Raw genomic sequence first — 18,913 nt, forward strand, 5'->3', positions numbered from 1 at the left:
AGACTGCACTTCCTGGCTTCTGAGTGATTAATCTGAGACCCTCTGCGTACAAAGACTTGAGTTACAAATGGTCAGCACTAAATGGTTGAAGGTTGGAAAACTAAAGCTAAACTATGAAAAGAAAATGTCACAAAGCTTACTAATAGACTATCAGCCTTATAGAGAACAATTGTTATGCACATGAAGATTAAGAAGAGTTACCATAATGTCTTACAAATATTTTCACTAAAGGTAATAAAAGTTATGGTATTAAATCATGAATGTTTTCAGTGATTTTTATGCTCAACTAAGACATTTTCTCCCATGTTTCCTAATACACCCAAGTTAGCGAGACAGAAAAAAGATGACTTCTAACTTCTTTGGTCTTTCTGGGATACCTTCAGAGACTGAAAATAGTTTGTGTAAAACCTTAATCTCTTCTATTTGCAAGGCTTCTGGCTGGACTGTATTGCACTTAAAAGAAGCCTGTAATCATGCCTTAATTTTACTGTTGTCTTGTCTCTGGTTGCACTGTAGTAATTCAACAAGGGTAGGATGAAATACACCACATGCATCCCATGACCATCAAAATTCACTAAAGATGCAGTCATCCACTTAGTACATATATAATGGGGACAGAAGGTATCTGACCCACACTCACTGTGACTTTCCATGACAGTTCAGCAGAACATAGATTAATTTCAAACTATGATGTCCCTCAGCAAGCATTCTTCATGTTTGGGGAGTGAAAAACAAGCTTTGAAACAGAGGTTTTCTGTGAGTCAGAGACTGTGACTTATCAACAACTTTGCAAAACAAGCCATGATGAAACTTAAATTTACTTTCATCTTTCTTGGAACATTTAGTCAACTTGACACAACATTGGGATGAAGAGGGAGAAGCCTCTTTTTCAGCTCTCTCTCCCTCAAACAACTGCAGAGTAATGGCTTCCTGTTGGGTAAACAATCTGCTATGTTCATTTGCTCAAATCCTTTATTTTCTTTTTGGAAGCCCTTAAATAATTTTAATGATAAATTAAAAAAGTAGGTTTCTCTTGTCTCCTGCCACATCCCAGACCAAATGCCACCAACAATTTGTGAGGTGATCTTCAACTTGGTTTGAGTGCCAACAAGTCACCAGTACTATTTTAGTTCACAGCAGCCTTACTTTGGGACTGACTGGCTTTCATTCAGTTCCCTAGCTGTCCTGAGAAGCAGAAGAATGAAACTGAAGTGACTAATCTGCTTCCATGCCCTTGCAGGTTTGTTTCTCAATAGCACAATGAAAAGAACCTGCTTACCATAGCAAACTTGCTTTCTACAGAAGGTGTGAGCAGTTAACAAAGCTGGATCTGTTCCCTGCTGTCCCCTAGCACTCAGAAAGTATCTCAACAGGATTTTTAATGAAGTCTTAAATTCAGCTGAAGTCAGTACTTGGTAGGTAGTAAGTGCTCTTGCAAAAACCCAATGCTGAACAAACAGAAAACATGCTTTGCTACTTCTGTAGCTGATAGGGGAAAAGGAATTAGTATTGGTATAAACTGGACTGAACCGTATGTGTGGTGCTTTATCTTTGTTACAGGCTCGTTAAATAAGATTTTATTTATTTTTTGATCATTGCTATATATATATATGTTGAGGTATCACATGACCATCTGGCAAATGGTCTTTCCTGTATTCTTCCCACGTACTCGGCCCTGGTGAGGCCGCACCTCGAGTCCTGTGTTCAGTTTTGGGCCCCTCACTACCAGAAAGACATGGAGGTGCTGGAGCATGTCCAGAAAGGGCAACCAAGTCGGTGAGGGGCTTGGAGCACAACTCTTATGAGGAGCAGCTGAGGGAGCTCGTGCTGTTTAGTCTAGAGAAGAGGAGGCTGAGGGGAGACCTTATCGCTCTCTACAACTACCTGAAGGGGGGTTGTAGTGAGGTGGGTGCTGGTCTCTTCTATCAAGTAACTAGTGACAGGACGAAAGCAAATGGCCTCAAGTTGTGGCAAGGGATGTTTGAGTTGCATATTAGGAAAAATGTCTTCACTGAAAGGGTTGTCAGACATTGGAACAGGCTGCCCAGGGAAGCGGTGGAGTCACCATCCCTGGAGGTGTTCAAAAAAGGCGTAGACAAGGCACTTCATGACATGGTTTAGTGGGCATGGCTGATGGTTGGACTCGATGATCTTGAAGGTCTTTTCCAACCTAAATGATTCTATGATACTGTAGACTTAACTTTGCTCTAGAGAGCAGAAGCCTGTAAGAAAGGGCTCCATCACGATTAATTCCTGAAACTGGCCCATTTGGTTGCAGATCTTACAGAGAAATGGAAAAGTAAAACATATAACATGCATTTGTGATTCATTTGTAAACTACACCACTGGCTGACGTGGTGCAATGACTGTAACTTCACCCTTGCATCACTGCATTGTGCAAGCTCTCTGTATCCAAAGTAAAAGGTCTTGCGCTGCTGGAAGCAGGAGAAAAACTTTTCCCATCCTCTTCACACCTTAGAAAGTTGATATTTATAAAACTAAAAGCATGAGGTTTGTTTCTTTGAATTGTGTTACTTCACTTCTGGCAGTGGAAACATGCAATAGGCATGCACTGTACAATATAAAGATAGTTGTGAATACACTAAAGTAAAGCAGGATTTAAATATAGGAATGGTATTCTGCTAGCTCACTACCTACATCATGCTATCCATTGTGAGTTTGGGTAATATCTAGGTAATCAGTGCTTCCAACTTTTAACATCTATTCCAATTCACACTGGTGAACTACGTACTATAAAGCAACATTATCTGAAATTTCACTATCTCAAAAGGAGTAAGTAATTCTTTGGGTACAAGGTTCATTTTAAACCTTTGTGCAACTAGGCTTTATAATGCTGAAACACTGCTTTGTGCTCCCCAAATATGTGTATCATATCTTTAAAGAGCCCAGTTATCTATGCAAATACAAAGCTTTCATTTCAAAGCAGAACTTAAAAAGTATTTCAGTAATATAGGTCACATCAGCAGATGTTTTCTAGAAAGTTCTGCTGTAGAAAAAAATCCACAATGGTTTGAAAGGGGACAGTTCTACTACAGCATGCTCTACTCAATCAGAAAATTTCCACTGTGATTTTCCTCAATCTTTAGGACAAGCATGAAAAGTACTACCACTGAAAATGACTGTTTTAGATAGTTTTCCATGCATGTGGAAATAGTCCTAATTCTTGGGACTATCTTTAGTTTCATTACTTCAACACGGTTGATTAAGCAGTTATCTTCTAAAACAACCTGGAACTACCTTTAAAACAACATGGAAATAGTTCTAATTCTTGGGACTATTTCCATGTTGTTTTAAAGGTAGTTCCAGGTTGTTTTAGAAGATAACTGCTTATCAACCGTGTTGAAATAATGAAACTAAAGATAATTAGTAGTACAAAGGCATTGATACATAAGCGTATATCTTAATACAAGTTTTGTATCATCCTAACTCCAAAAGCCCCTTTTGTCAAGGCTGAATTCCTGTAAAATATTTTGCATTTCCTTCACCTCTGCGGCTCGTCAGTCCTGTGCTAAGCAGCAAGTGAACTCTTGCTGTGTCAGAAGGTCTGTATCTCAGTGGAATGTCACAACATAACGCTAGTTTTTTCCCAGATCCGATAGTTAACTTCTCCCAAGCACTATAAATTCTCACACTAGCTTTTTATTTCTTTTTAACTGTATAAACATTTGAATCCTGCTTGACCTACCTTTCCCATACCACAATCACAACTGCATTCATGCACAGCAGAATTGAAAACGTAGGTTTCGGTGTAACTGCTTACAGATTCAGAGGTATATGGCTAAGTGACAAATCGTCACATCAACTTAAAAGTTAAGACTATGTAAGGAAGTTAACAGAAAAGTGATAATTATTTCTGAATTTTTACAAATTTACACAATATAGGAGAAGCATGAAGTATCCTACCTGTAGAATGCAGTTAGTGCTAGAAGGAATTTTTGACAGTGTCATGCAAAATGCATCTACAGAGTGCGCATTTCAGAAGTCCTCCCCCCACACGTCTAAATGTGGAATGAATGGCAGGAGGGCAGCTTTCTCTGAAGAGCAAGTTTCAACACTAAATTGTTGGACAAATAATTTTTCTTTGCACAATCTATTTAGGACTTCTAAATAAATCCATGCAATTTGTGCAAAGATCATCCTGTTTGAGCATTTGCAGATACTCAGCACAGTCACTTCTCAAAGCTTATATATTGTCATTTACACATAAAGCAAATACAAGGACAGAAACTATTAAACAGCGAATACAATTTTGCTAATCTTCAACCACAAACACTAAAAATAGATGTTCATAGTCAGGAAGTTAAACGACTTTGAATTTTGGACACATGCTTTAAACTACCGATCTGTAGGACTACTTCAAGTAAAAAATTAGACTTCTAACATAGGTATTAAATTCAGTAAATGCAAGCATCTTTAAAATATGATCCTTTACACATCCCCACATATTCCAAAGAAATGTAGCACCATCCAATGGGGGCTAGAAACAACTTAGAAGTTGTAAAGCTTCTAGTCAATTTTGACTATGGTCTCAGCTAGCTGCAAAAAAAGACTCTGTAGCTTTGACCTTGCTACATTAAGTAAATTTTTTAAAAGCTCAATTAAAGAAACTTTTTCTAAATCACTTCCCAAACTAAAATGTTAACAAGTTCCATTTTTTCTCCTTAAAATTGACCTGAACAAAACTGTGTTCTACTAGAAAGTGACAGCTGATTTAATAATATTCACAGACTTAAATGCACCTGAATACAGTGTTCAGTGTTAATGTTAGCAGTAACAACCTAATAATTAAGTACATTATATATTCTAAAATACCATCTTTGCTAGCATCTAAACTTAAAGTCATTCTTATTTTAGTGAAGACATACTACAATCATAAGCCCCTTGTTTAAACCATAACTAGTGTAAATGAGAAACTTAATAGGAAAACCTACGACAACTACAATTTTAGCTCTATAAAAACAGAAGGAAGGTTTAAAGTAGATGCATGAAATTGCTTGGTTACTTTCCATGGTGTCATTAGTGGTAAAGACTAACTATAATATCTGGTAGACATCTGTGAACTGTCAACCTGACAGCAAAAGTGTATTAAAGTGACACAATCTGCTATGTAAGCTAACTGAGCCTAAAATGCACCAAGAACAGCTCCTGTGGCAAAGACACACCTACTTCCCAACTACATAAGCACTGAAAAACAAACAAAAAAAATCCCAACAGCATGTACTGTATCCATACTGGAGTACTTCAGCTCAAGAATATACATTCATAAACCAGAAACGAACAGACACATTATGGAGATGATTAAAGGCTTGGGAAGATTGACTTAACATACAAATCTTCTAGATTTGCCTCATAACAGCTTCAACAAAATACTAAAGGAATACTAAATAAAATACTAAAATACAAAATACTAAAGATGTTTGAAGGGGAAGTTGTTATTCAAGTTTTCGGTTCTTTTAGGTTTTGGGGTTGTTTTTTTTTTTACTCTCTCCCCCGTCCCCCGTGTCCCCCTCCCCTCACATCTAGAAATATCTACAGAGTCTTGAGTATTTAAATGTAAATACATCAGACCATACAGTAAATGTACTTTCGGATAGATCTTAGGTGAGAACATATTCATTTTCACTGAGCGAACAACTGTGCTTTGGCAGACAGAATGAGGTGAGATACGCTACTTAGCGTATAATATCTTTGCTATACTACCACAGCTGCTAAGTATTTTTTTGAGTTTTCCAAATTCTGATTCTGACTTGCATTAACTGAATGAGCTGTATAACTGAAGCAAATTTTAACAGTAGGAGAGAATTCTTTGTTTGTAAGAGGTCATAAAAACATTTGTATGGTAAGCCCCACAAACTTTCTGCTAATTGATTCCTTTGAATCATTCATCTATGCAGCTCCAAATACTATTTATTCAAAGGTCTTAATCCTGAAGCTAGAAGTATGGCAGTAGACCATTTTCTCCAATTAGAGATATCCCCAGTATGGTCCTCGGACACAAATATCTGGTTTTGTATGTTATTTAATTAGTCCCAGGTAATCAATCTACTGCATTAAAAATCCTGAAGATGCTGTTCTGTTGCAGGTATTGCCTTAGTAAAAATAAAACTGGTAAAGCCTGACTTATAAATCAGTGTTTGGACAATTACAGTAGTCTGAAGACTCAGCAGCTAGATACTCCCAATGTCTTCAAGTTTAACATAAACTGCCAAACACCCAGGACTTCTGAAGAAACAGGCCACCTATTTAGGAGCCTAAATATGGCATTAAGAACCCAACTTTAGCAACTTGCTCTTCATCTAATATTGCCTGGTATGTGTGTCATCTAGATTAGCCACTTTAAACTGTTAAGGTACATTTATTAAACTGTACTAAAACTGTCATATTGAGAATCTGAAATCCTCTGAATGGAAGCAATGGTAAGGCAGAAGCAACATGACAGCACTTTAAAAATAAATATCTAAAACTAACACATGTTGTGACATACAATCTTAAAACTCATTTTGCTTTGCAAGTGTTTTGTTTTCTTTGAAAACTTTAGCACACTTCAAAAATAATAGGAAAAGAAAAATCTGCATTTGTAAGAGATGGTACCTTACCATACAAATACCCAGCTGGAGAGCTATATTCAAATGTAGGGTAATAAAGCTCAGCTTTTAGGACCACAAACATTTCACATACTGTTTGTCTGAACAAACAGGAAGGACAAATCAAGGTGAAAAACAGCTGGACATGCAGTGTATTTCCTTAACTCAAAAGAGACAGAGAAACTAAATTCATATTCATAGAATGCAGTGTTTTCACTAGACTGAAAACAGTTAAACGCTGGAGTGTATTATTAAACTGTTATAATGCGTTTTAGTAAGCTTATTTGCAAGATATTAAGAAACATTAAGTTGCAATCAAAATACGGTTAGCAGACAGTCCAATTTTTAAAAAAAATTTAGAAATAGTTAATTATTTTCCTCATCCAAGGAATGTAAATGAAGAAAATTAATATAAACCCTACTGATTTCTGTGCTTGCATTTTGGCCACAGAAATGCCTGAAGCATGTTTTTTTGGGGAAAAAAAGCCCCCAACAAACAGTATCTGGGGTTAGAAATATATTTTTACCTTTACACCCTATATGCATTTTTTTTGTACTTCAGTTCAGGGAATGAGAGAAGAATATTTGTATTGTCTAACTTCTTGACATTCAAAGTGCCTAAACTGGAATCCCAAGGGCTGTTATAAGGTCAGTGGTGCCAGGTATGTCCTTCTAGAGAATTAGATTATCTAAATAAAGAGCCTAGATTCTCTCTAAGGAGAGAGAAATAGGCTCCTCAATTAAATGCTTAAGTTAGATGGTGTGAATACCTGACAAGATTTCTAATTGTTCCTTAATGATTCCGGTGCAAGGCAACAATCCCTTTCCTGTATGACGTACCTATAATGGTGCAAGCAGAACTCAAACTTGTAGACATAATTTTTTCTGTGAAAGAACTTTAACTGATGTAGTTTGTGTTATCTTAAAAACCTGAGGGAGGGAAAAAAGCTTCTTACACTGAGTCACGTAAGAAAAACTTGGCTATTGGCTTAGCTCACATTTAAATCAGCGTTGCCATGATGTTTAACTACCTTTATTTAAAAACAAAACAAAAACTCTTGAACTTTGGAAAACTCCCAAGAGATGGCCTTTATAACTGCTATAAGCAAAAGCAGTTTCGCTGTAACTAATGTGGCCACTGTGAGTTCAACTTCACGTGGGGCATGTTTCAGTTTTAACTATGAAGTACAGAAAATCTGCTTTCACCCCCTTAAGTAATACCTGTAATTACTTATTCAGTTATCAATAATGACATTCATTGTCACTGGTATATTAGTTTAATGCCAAGAAATACTATTTTCATCAGAATTTATGTCAGTTCTATACTATCCATCAATGCAAACACCAAAGAATAAATCAGTTTCATGGAAGGGAAAAGCTTTGCATTTGTATACGATTTATCTGTGGCTTATCTTGTTTGCATCAGGTACATGTTTTACAGAAACTGGATGAGCAGCTGACACTGCTGAATGCCAATTGGACTTAGCAAAAAATATATAGCATTTCAAAAAAATAGTAGCAGAACATTAATGATCTACAGAAAGTTAGTCAGTGAGGACACTGGCTTTTCTAAGCTGTTTTCATTTGCTATGCTTGAGCTAGCTAAGTTCAGAGGAGAGGTGCTTTGTCCCCTGCCACACAAAACGATTACTGCAGTTAAAACAAAAATGCATGATCATGCAGAAAAGTATTCTGCAAAACTGTGAATTATGCAGTATGTATTCAATATTCATGCTAAGATGTGTTTGCTCTGTGGAGGCTTGGAAGAAATAGGCAACTTCTATGTACACATGCTTTCGTGCAAGACTTTCCAAATGGCACAAAATTTAATTATTACTAGTTTTTAGTATCTTCTGAAATTGCTACTGTATCTTTAAGAATCCTCAATCTAAATACTTCAGCCTTTTATGGAAGGAGACAAGGACAGTATGAATTAGCAAGATGGGTGTTTGACAGCATCACAATTGCCAGCACAAGTCCTGATGAAAAGAAGCACCAGCTCCAAGCTCTATTTAACTTTTTCATTATGACTTGCAAAATGTAACAGTCATCACAAGGAATTAACTATATAACAATAGTACAATAACTGAAAAATAAAAACACGATTTCAGTGTAGCAAAGTAATTTGTGGAAGCATCTAGTGTTTCCACAATAGCAGTAGATAACACTGCAACCCTTCAAAAAGGATTATTTTTACTGTGTTCAGCAACTACGACTCTACACATGTAAAGGAGATTTAAGCATAGATAGATCTACAGCATAAATATAGCCAAACAGGTCTATTTAATTGGTGACTCTGGTGCTCACACATAAGACCAACAATTAAGTGTGCCTACCTTCTCACTTTGACACTATCTTTTTTAAAAAAGAACCAAAAGCAACACCCCACCCAAACTAAAACATTGTGTTCTATAACAAAAGCTAAATTGCAAGGTTTTTTTTCTACCCTACTAGATAGAAATTACTTAGATTATCATTTGAATACACAATACTTTTGCTTAGACATAAAATGAGTTCATCTATATTAGACAACGGCTGTAGAAGCTTCTGAAAGTGCAAATAGTAATACTGACTCGTAAGACATACTGACTGAGTAAACATATGTACAACTTGTGCTTAGCTGCATATGAATTCCAATGTATACGTCACTGCAGTTTCAATGTATGATGGCATTAGTATTTTTAACCCTGTTCCTTAGGCTAACATCTTCAGGACACATTTCAGTGTTTACTTTCAACTATTCTTGGAGGCCTCCACCGCAGAGCATTACCTATCTGTAATCTGTTTTCCTTAACAGACCAAGTTGAATACATAAAGAATGGCACATTTTTTCCCATCTTTCCACCCCCCAAAAATTATTCAACTACAGTATTTCAGCTAGCAAGGCTACTTAACGGAAGAGATCTTCACAGTATAGGCAAATTTTTTCAGGTCCAATGCACACACTTGGAGCAGAATTTAGGTATGTCCAAAGTCAACATTGACCTCAAGAATACTGCAAGTATCAGAGCTCACCTGGATAGAGTCAGGACATGGCCTCTTGTGCCAAATGGAACTCCACCAACAAAATGGTAAGAAAAATAGGAACTCCAGTGGGATATCTGGTCCCAGGGAGCACCCTTTTGCCACTATTACAGCTACATATGGATTAGCTTGCTAATTGATGCAAATACAGCTGTACAAACTCAAATATGGTCACAATTACAACAAATGAAACTCTAGGTTGCTCTGTGTGAAACCTAACAAAACCCAAATATAATAGCCTTATGTGGAGATAAAGAAACATTCTAATTATTTTCTCTGCATATTATCTTTTTCACTTTTGCTGGAATACGGTAGCTCAGTGTGAGACAAAAAACGAAGCTGACACAGGCGTAACGAAAATTAAAGAATGTACAGAATTAACGGAATAATCTGCTTTCTATTTTAAAATACATTGTTTCTAAAATAAGTTGCCTAAGCTTTTTTTGTAACAAAAAAAACTCATGCAAAAACTATAAATTGTTAGAATGGCAGCTGAGATTGGGATCCAAAATAATAAAGGTCTCTGCTAACAAGAAACGTTATGACTAAATGAATAGAGGCAGGAATGGGAAAAATAACATTTTACCAACAGGTAACTTGAGGCTGGAGTTAAGTGACTTACCTAAAGTCACATAAGATGTCACTGGCAAAATTCAGGAGGTGAACCCAGATCTTTAGTTCTAAGACACATCCTCCTGTTTAACACTTCTAAATCACACGGCTTCCAGCCAAAACATAACAAAAAAGTTGCTAGAATGTGGAGGAAAAAAAAATCTCACTAACATACAAATGTCAGCCTAGAATACCAGTAAAAAACGAACATGACAAAGACTCAGAGCCATCTACGAAAGTAAGGAAAACTATGTACAAGAACAAGCGAACAAAAAAAAAATCCTGTTTTAAAGGGATTTATAAAAATACGAGTGTTACCGTAGGCAGAAAATACTTGCTGGGTTAAACATATTTCGCTCTATTGCTGCATCAGTGGCTACAGTTTCTATCTTTCTTGACAGTCAATCTTCTTAATTAACTGTGTGAATCACACATTGCTGAATACATTGCAAACACTGGGGTTAGTTGCAGTTTAGGACTAAAAATAATACAGAAATATACAATTTTCAAACCAAGTATCAGGGCTGTAACTACCGTTTAATTCTCCTTTAAAATTAATTAAGCCAAAATGCTATGCAAGACTATGAACACACCAGTTACATACCATCCTTACCTGCAAAGGAAGGAGAGTATTACTGTTGTTGTCAGTTCGGAAAACATTATCTTCAATCCACGATTTTGGTGTCAGTGATGGAGTGGAGCGAGTAAATTTAGGAGGAGCTATGACATTACCAGAAAAGGGCTTCTTCAAAGGAGAGATCTGGTTCATAGTTCCTGGAATTCCCATGTTTCCAGTTCTACGATGGTCTCTGCCATGCATTCCTCCCCAGGATATATTTCCTGTGCTCCAGCCGCTACTCTGATTGCTCCAGGGCGACTGCTTCAGAAGAGGCTAAAAAGATAAAATTCATTTATATTATTTTGAAAATACTTGAAATGTTTTTCTACTTTAAAAAACCCACAAAATGACAAAAAAAAAAAACCCAGAACAACCAACCACCAAGTAATCAATGTGCAGAGATTTCTCTAAACCCCTCTTTCCTGATAACATGTAAATTAATTACTGAGGCGAGGAAGAAAACACAGCATCATAAAAATACCTGTCATTCCCACTGCCCCATACACTCCCCCAAAAACCCTGCAGTACTTATGCAAGCAGTTTACATTATCATTTTAGTAATTGGTAGCATTCTTTAAAGATGCCCAGTAGAACAATTCCAGACTATAAGATCATGTTACAAAAAACCCTGAGATCATTTTATCACACATTATTATTATATAGTAACATCTCTGCAAAAATAACACAAGAATTTCAAAGGCATCAATTTTAAAATTTATTATTAATAATAATTATTATTCTACTACTAATAATGATTTATACTGAGTAATAGTAGTTCACTAGAGTGAGTAGAAATTTAAAAATTAAAATTGAGATGGCAGATTGATTCCCCCCCCTACTATTTTGAGTATCATTGTCTCAGTGTTACCATATAAGAGCAAAAAGAGCAGCAATTACAGTACAGAGAATCTGTTTGAAGGAGTGATCTTAACATTTCCACATTAAAATGCATTATTCTGAAGCTACCACTCAAGTATTTCTGGAGTAATCATCAGGACTATCTGTGGAATTCTGCAGGGTGGAATCTGGGGGTTTTTTTGATTCATTTTTCTTTTCCTATTTAGATATGGTATAAAGTATTTCTCTATCTAACAAATGCACTATATTCCTCAATAGGAAAATGCAAGCAGTCTTTAGAGGGAAGATTTTACAGGATGGTAAGTTTTTATTCCTAAGCCACAACTTGTGCTAAGAAGTGACCTATAGTGCTTGTCATACTACCAAGAGGTGGACCCACTGAGCATGACTGACAGTGAAGAACGATATTTATCTTTAGTGTTCTCAAATCTGACTGTTCTTGGAAAGGCTTTTTCTCAAACATAGACATGGGGTGTGTGGGATATTCTAAATTCAGTTCTTCTGTGAAGTCAAAACACAGTACTTTAAGCTTAGCTGCAAGCAACCCTGAGCTTGTAGTTCTAATAACTTAAAAATTTCAAGCATGTCAATTCATCAATATGTTATGTATTAAACAGAACTTTCTGAAGACAGATAAAATTATAACACAACCCCCTCCTGCCCGAAAACAAACAAAAAACCCCACTAAAGCCATTCTTGGTCAAGTAATCAGGAAAACATCCCATTCTATATAATTATAGATAATTATGTTGTAAAACTTGAATACTTTGGTTGGAATTTTGGGAGAGGCAGGCACTCTATTGTGAAACAAAACTTAAGAGATAATGCCAAATGTTAACAAGCCTCTAATATTGCTAGCTATGCTGTCATGGCACTGTTTAAGTTTACCTACAACTTGTAACTGAGAGAAAATTCCTGTACACATCACTGTTGGAGAATTGCTTTGGAATTTGTTTGAAGAGGGTTATTACAGATGTTAAGGACAACTAGCTCCTAATCATGATGCATCCAAACCAATTCTTGGACAGGCAGCACGCTTAATGTGAGATTCCAGTTCTGATAAAAGCGCTTCACAAATCCAGCTCTACCGATTAAAACTGACAGGACTTAATATCAGAATGAAAGAAAAATTAAGGTGAGGCCTATTTAACTTCAGCTTTTCATAACCGATCAGATAATCGGAGCAAGATGTGGCTATAACGCACTAGCAGGTAATATTAACGTGGATCTGCTTTTCTCTGATTTCTTACAACGAATATTTTGTTCCAGGAGGAAGGGGAAACTTCCATTTTAAGACGGGATCGTTATGCCGCTCGATTAAAACCGGTAGCAGAACTACGGTAACCCGAAACATTGCGCTGTCTTTCGATACGAATTCCAGTAACTTGGGGCAAAACCCACGAAAAGGCAACAACGCTGACAGCCTTCCCATCTGAATCTACCTTCGGTGGCCGGCGCCCATCCAACCGAGCACGCCCGGGGGGGCGAGGGCAGGTCTGAGGCTGGGGACGGGGCTTCCCGGGCAGGAGGCACCGGCCGGAGCTGGCAGGCTCATTGTTCGGGGACACCGCGCTCGCTACGGGCGACTGCGGCGGGGCGGGGGGGGCAGGAGGAGCATTTTCACGGTGAAACTCCTTCCTGACACGAAAAGGAGCGTCTACTGTCTTTTCGAAGCGGAACCCCCCTCCTCTCATCCCGAAAAGAAACGACGTCCCTGGGCAGCCGACGGCGTCCCGAGGAGGGCCGCTCACAGCCCAGGGGACGCGGCCGAAGCGGCCGCCCCGCCACCTGCCACCCGGAACGGGCGGGGAGCAGCGGCCGGGCGCGGGGCGGGCCGCTGCCAACAGCCTCCCGGCCCGAGCCCTACGGCCGCCTTCCAGTCTGGCCCCGCAACGGGCGGCGGGCGCAGGTGCCCTCTCGCCGGCCGCCGGCGGCCCTCAGCCCGCCGAGCGCGGCGGGGCGACAGCGGCCGGGCCGGGCCCCGCCCTGCCTCCGACGCCGCGGTCTCGCCGGGCTGTCACCGCCGCGCAGCCTCGCCCGGCGCCGGCAGCGGGGAGAGAGAAGCCTCCCGGCTCCCCCGACTACCGAAACGGGGGGAAAAGAAGCCCCCCCACACACACACACGCGCGCGCGCGCCCCCGCGTCGTCCTCCCGTCCCCCTCTGCTCCCCCTCTCCCCCGGGGTTCCCCCTCGCCCCGGGCTCCCCCGGGCTCCCTTCCGCAGCCGGCTCGCCCGGGCTCCCTGCCGCCCCGCCGCGGCTGCCCGGCCCTCCCGCCGCCGCCCGGTACCTGGTGGTGGTTGTAGGAGTTTCTCTGCTGCAGGAAGGCGGCGGCGGCGGCCGCCGCCTGGTGTTGGTGCTGGAGCTGGGGGCTCACAGGGGATCTCCGGTTCTGCTGTTGCTGCTGCTGCTGCTGCTGCTGAGGTAAATTCATCTGCGGCGGCGGCGGGGGGGCGGCCGAGAAGGGGCTGCTGAAGGGCCCGGCGCAGGGGTTGTGCGGAGACACCGGCGAGAAGCTCTGGAAGAAAGCGGGGTTGATCGATGACGGGATCCCCGGGTAGAAGCTGGTCTCGGACTCCGGGCTCGGGGGCGGCATCGCGCTGATCTGCCCGCCGCCGCCGCCGCCGCCGCTGGAGACCGGAGGCTGCTGCGTCTGCTGCGGAGGCGGCGACGAGGTCTGCACCGACCAGGGGGTGCCGAAGCCGGGCAGCGGCGGAGGAGGAGGGGAAGCCGCCGAGGAGGAGCCGCCCCCGCTCTGGTGATGGGGGCTGGGGATCTCCGGGCTCTGCAGGCTGCTGAAGCCAGAGCCTAGCCCGCCGGGCAGGAGGTTCCCGGGGCTGCCCAGCAAGTGGCTGTTCGGGGGGGACTCCATGGGGGGCAGCTTGGCTCTCGCCTGCAGATGAGGAGGAGACGGAGGCGGATTCACGCAGGAGGCGGCGGCCACCCCCACATTGGGGTCCGCGGACGCCGATCCCCCCGGGCAGGAAGGGGCGAGCCGCTCTGAACCCCCCCTGTCCGCGCCGCCCTTGTGCTCGGCGGGGCTGAGGGGCCGGTGGTGCGGGTAGTCCCCCGTCCGCGGCGGCTCCGGGGGGTGAGCGCTGAGGAGCGGGAGCTGCTGCTGTTGCCTGCGCTCCTGCTGCTGGTACTTGTCAGTGGGGTGGCTGAACTGCTGCTGCTGCTGCTGCTGCTGAGGGGGGTGGTGATGATAGTCTGGGGGGTGGTGGTTATTCAGGGGGTGGCTGCTGCCGAGCTGGGCTGGGCTGCTGAGCTGCTGCTGCTTAAACTCTTTCCTCTTCTGGCTCAGCTGAGGAGGCGGCGGCTGTTGCTGCTGCGGTTGCTGCTTGTTTAAATCCTGGTGGGGGCTGAGACTGGGTTTAAAGTCAGAGGAGGGGTGGCCGAGAGGGGGGTGTCCCGATGCGGGGCTGCTGCCCAGCCTCTCGCTGCCTGCCTGCTGCTGTGTCACCCCCAGGAGCAGCTCATCCTGCATGTTTTGATGATGCGCAGCAGCGGCCGCCGAGGGGAACAGAGAGGGCGGCGGCGACCCACCGGACACGCCGCCGCTGCCGGAGGAACCGGTTACAGCGGGTGAGGAGGAGGAGGAACGAGAGGCGGCTGCCGCCGCTGCCAGGGAGGGGAAGGGCCCGGCGGAGCCAGCGCCTCCTACACCCGAGGGTGGGCTGGGGCTGGAGGTCGCCGTCTGCGGGAGCCCGCGGCTGTGATCCCCTATGCAATGGGGGGGGGGGGGCTCGGCTCCCCGGCACCGGCTCAGCGGAGGGGTGAACTCCCCACCCCGGGAGTCTGAAGAGACAAAGATAATTAATAATCTTCAGGGGGAGTGTGGGGGGGTAAGCACCCGCCTATCGCAGACCACTATACAAGCCAAAAAATAGCCACTTTCTAGAAAAAAACCCTCTTCCTTGCCGTAGTTTCCACTACACTGGTTTTAAAAATATCGGAGCCGTTGGATAATAAATAATCCTATTTTTGTCAGGGGTTCCCCCCCCCTTCTAATCTATCGCGACCCCCGGTAGGGCGGCCCTTCCCGCCTACAGTCGCGCACCCGCAGTAATCCGCTAGATCACCATAAATACCCGCGGACAGGTCGTGCCCCCCCGACAGCCCCCCGGTAACTCCTCCGTCCGACCTCGACACTCCCCCCCCTCCCCCAAGTCGCTACACCGGGCAACGCGGGGGGAAGCGGGGTGTTTCCAGGCTTGGCACTGGCGGGGAGGGAGGGGAGGCCGCCGGTACCCCCACAGGGCGGGCGGCCCCGGTTTCGGCAGCGGGGCTCCGCTCGACCCCCAGCCGCCTCCCCCGCCCCCACTGCCGGCTCGGAGCCGGCTGCAACGCCGTTAAGAATGCCGGAACATTCGTCATGGTGACGTCACGGCCCCACCCCCCCGCGCCGCCTGGCCGACCTTGGTAATGAGCCGGCGGGTGCGCCCCCTCATGAATAATGCATTACAGCGGGAGCCCCACCCCCTTGCCTGTCTCTGGCGCTGCTCGGGGCGGGGTGGGGGAGTGTGTGTGTGCGCGCTCGTGCTGGGCGACGCCCGCGCGCACGGCGCCGACGAGCCGGGTGAGCGCTACCACTTAAGCGGGGGGGGGGGGGGGGGGGGAGGCGACAGCCTTTTAGTAACGCTGGCCTTTTGGGTGAGGAGGGCACTCACTGGGCTTCGACGACGTACCTGCCCTCAAGTGGGAAATACCTGAAATAAACCGATTTTATTTCGTTTTGCGGCAGCGGGTGCGGCCGGCTTTTATCTCCGCAGACAGGGCGGGGGGAAAGGCTGGGATGGTGGTTTCTTCCGCCGCCTGCGATCCCGTCAGGCAGTCGTTTAGGGAGGAGGGGCGCCCCGCCCCCTCGCCTCGCGCGGCGCTCATTTGCATTGACGCAGGGCCGCGCGCCGCGGGCGGGCGGCGGGGGGGTGGGGCGGGAGGGCGGTGGCACGAGACGGGCGGGTGCCGAGGCCTCAGCGGCGGGAGCCCCGCCCCGCCCCGGGCCCCGCCCCCTCCTCGCGGCGTTCCCTTCGCGGCCGTCCTGCCCGCGCGCGCGCCGGGCTGTCCCGCCTCCACCCGCCGGTGGGGCCGGGGTCTCCTCACGGCGGCTCGGCCCGTGGGGGGCTGGAGGCGCAGGCCCGGGGTGACGCCGCTGTGGCCTCCCGTTCCCTCTGTGGTAGGGGTGCCGGCGCGGGCTCTCTCTGCCCGACCTGGGCACTCCTGGCCCTGTGGCGCAGTTGAGAGTCTCCGCTGCCCCGTCCTCTCCACGCAGATCCTGCCGTCAGACCACGGCGCTCCTGTGTTGGGCACCTCGGAGACCCACAGGAGCTCAGACCCAGCCGGGACTGAGGCGTGGTGGCACGTGGTGGTGCCTTTTGAGGCGTTTCCTGGACAGATGGTGTTAAAGGTGGGGTTTTAACCCTTTCCGTCTAGTGGAAGCACAGCTCTTGGCACCTGCTTAATACAAACAAATAAATAGTTTGGCAGTGAATAGATGTAATGCTGTTATAGATGTAGATATCTCTGAAAAGACTAAAATAAGTGAGCTCCCTTTGTGCTCCGGGAAAGCTGTAGTTCAGCGGTGAGAGAATTAATACACGGCTATCGAATGCGAGAGTACATCGGGGAAGTGTCATTATGTGCTTGACCTATTGTACTTTTTTCTAGGCATCCATTAGTGGCCACTGTCAAAGACTGGATGGCTGCTTTCCATTTGGCCAATGGACCTTTTGTCTGACCCACTGTAACAATTCTTATTTGTTAAATCTGTATGTGTTTGTTATATGCATATAAACTGTGGAGGAAAAAAAACTGGTTCAGCATCTGCAGACATCTCTGATGTGATCATGAACCTGTGTGGGTGGGTGTATTTGGGTATCCATGCCATCTTGCAGGGTTAAGACGAAAATACATTTGCAGCATAGAAGAATAATTGATACATATTTATCTTTGCTGTATTATGGCTTAGTACTCCAGAATTATTCATGATATTGGCATCTGTTTCAAGAACTCTGCAGCCGTCTGTCCTACAAGTGGTAAAAAAATAAAGACTGCGGACCAAGGCCCTGCAGACGATCACATGGTGAGTAAATGTTGCCGGCCAAGTAATGGTTCCTCTCTGAATAGTGAGTTGCTTCACGGCACAGTCCTCATAAACACTAGTTTTGTGAGCTGCAGAACTGGTAGCATCTGGCTTCCCTTTGTGTTCATGTCATACGCTTGACATTCGGTTACGTGCAAGCCTGAACAGAAGCTGTCCTCTACCTGGGGCGTTCTCAGGCATCTAGCAAGGGTGGAAGCCACGCTGCACTGTGTCTCTCCTATAACCAGCTGCCTGTTTCTACTAAGTGTGTAGGAACTCATTTAGCTGGCTTTTTTGTAAGCGGTCAGCTTCTCTGTCCCTCACCTTTAAATCAAGCCCAAATTCTAGTGATTCTTCCTTCAAAACAGCTATCGTGGGATCTGTGAGTAGTCTTTTTAAATTGACTGAAAGACAAAAATTCTCACATCCTCTGTGACAGCTTCTCTCTGCCATGGTAGCTACCTACCCTAATCGTGTGTGTTTATTAAAACAACTTCCATGAATCTCATCTGTTTTTAACCATGTAAAAATAAGCATCTGCTCTGCATTAGCTGCCTAATCTTCTACAAACACAAGACAGGTGCTACCAAAGGATGATCCATCCTACCCTAATGCAGGTGCCTTTGGAGAGAGAAAATGGACCTCTCTCTTTGCTGATTAGGTGCAAAGCTTCTGGCTATATATTTCTGCAGAATCCAGGATGTCTTTGGTGCTCCTTGGTCTTGTGGTATATGCTTCTTGACCCTGATACAAGCAAGAACAGCTGTACCAAGTCAAACCAAGAATCCTTCAGGCTGTCTCTTCTGTCTCTGATACAAGACCCCATGGTGTATGCTGGGGACACCAATTCTGGCTTCTCCTCTACCAAATCAAGCATCTTAACTGGGACCTTGGTGCCATCAAGAAGCACTGAGTCCTGTCCTTGGTGCTGTTTGTTTTATCTCTCCAGTTCCCAGTTTCTTGATTTTTGACCGTTTGGCCTTCACACCCTCTTGCTTTGATGTTTTTTTCCCTCACTTGTAATCCCTTGATTTCTTCCTGCTCTCTTTTGTCGTAGCTGCCCCTTTCCAGGGAAGGTTTGAGAGCTTTTTTGGATTGGGCTAGTAGGAAGGTAA

General features: G+C 44.3%; 1 protein-coding gene across 2 annotated transcripts in view; it reads right to left on the bottom strand.

Annotated features, from left to right (window-relative positions):
- The window catches only part of CPEB2 (cytoplasmic polyadenylation element binding protein 2), a 57,209-nt gene extending 40,918 nt beyond the window's left edge, over positions 1-16,291 (bottom strand). For both annotated transcript variants that reach the window (XM_049791257.1, XM_049791250.1), the window contains exons 1-2: positions 14,007-16,291; positions 10,855-11,133 (exon numbers count right to left, since the gene is read on the bottom strand). In XM_049791257.1, the coding sequence (XP_049647214.1) occupies positions 10,855-11,133; positions 14,007-15,203 (1,476 nt within the window). In that variant the 5' untranslated portion in view covers positions 15,204-16,291. The remainder of the gene's footprint in view (positions 1-10,854; positions 11,134-14,006) is intronic.
- Between the last annotated feature and the right edge of the window lie 2,622 nt (positions 16,292-18,913).

This window comes from Accipiter gentilis, chromosome 3 (genome assembly GCF_929443795.1).
Source record: "Accipiter gentilis chromosome 3, bAccGen1.1, whole genome shotgun sequence".
In the NCBI taxonomy this organism is placed as follows: domain Eukaryota; kingdom Metazoa; phylum Chordata; class Aves; order Accipitriformes; family Accipitridae; genus Astur; species Astur gentilis.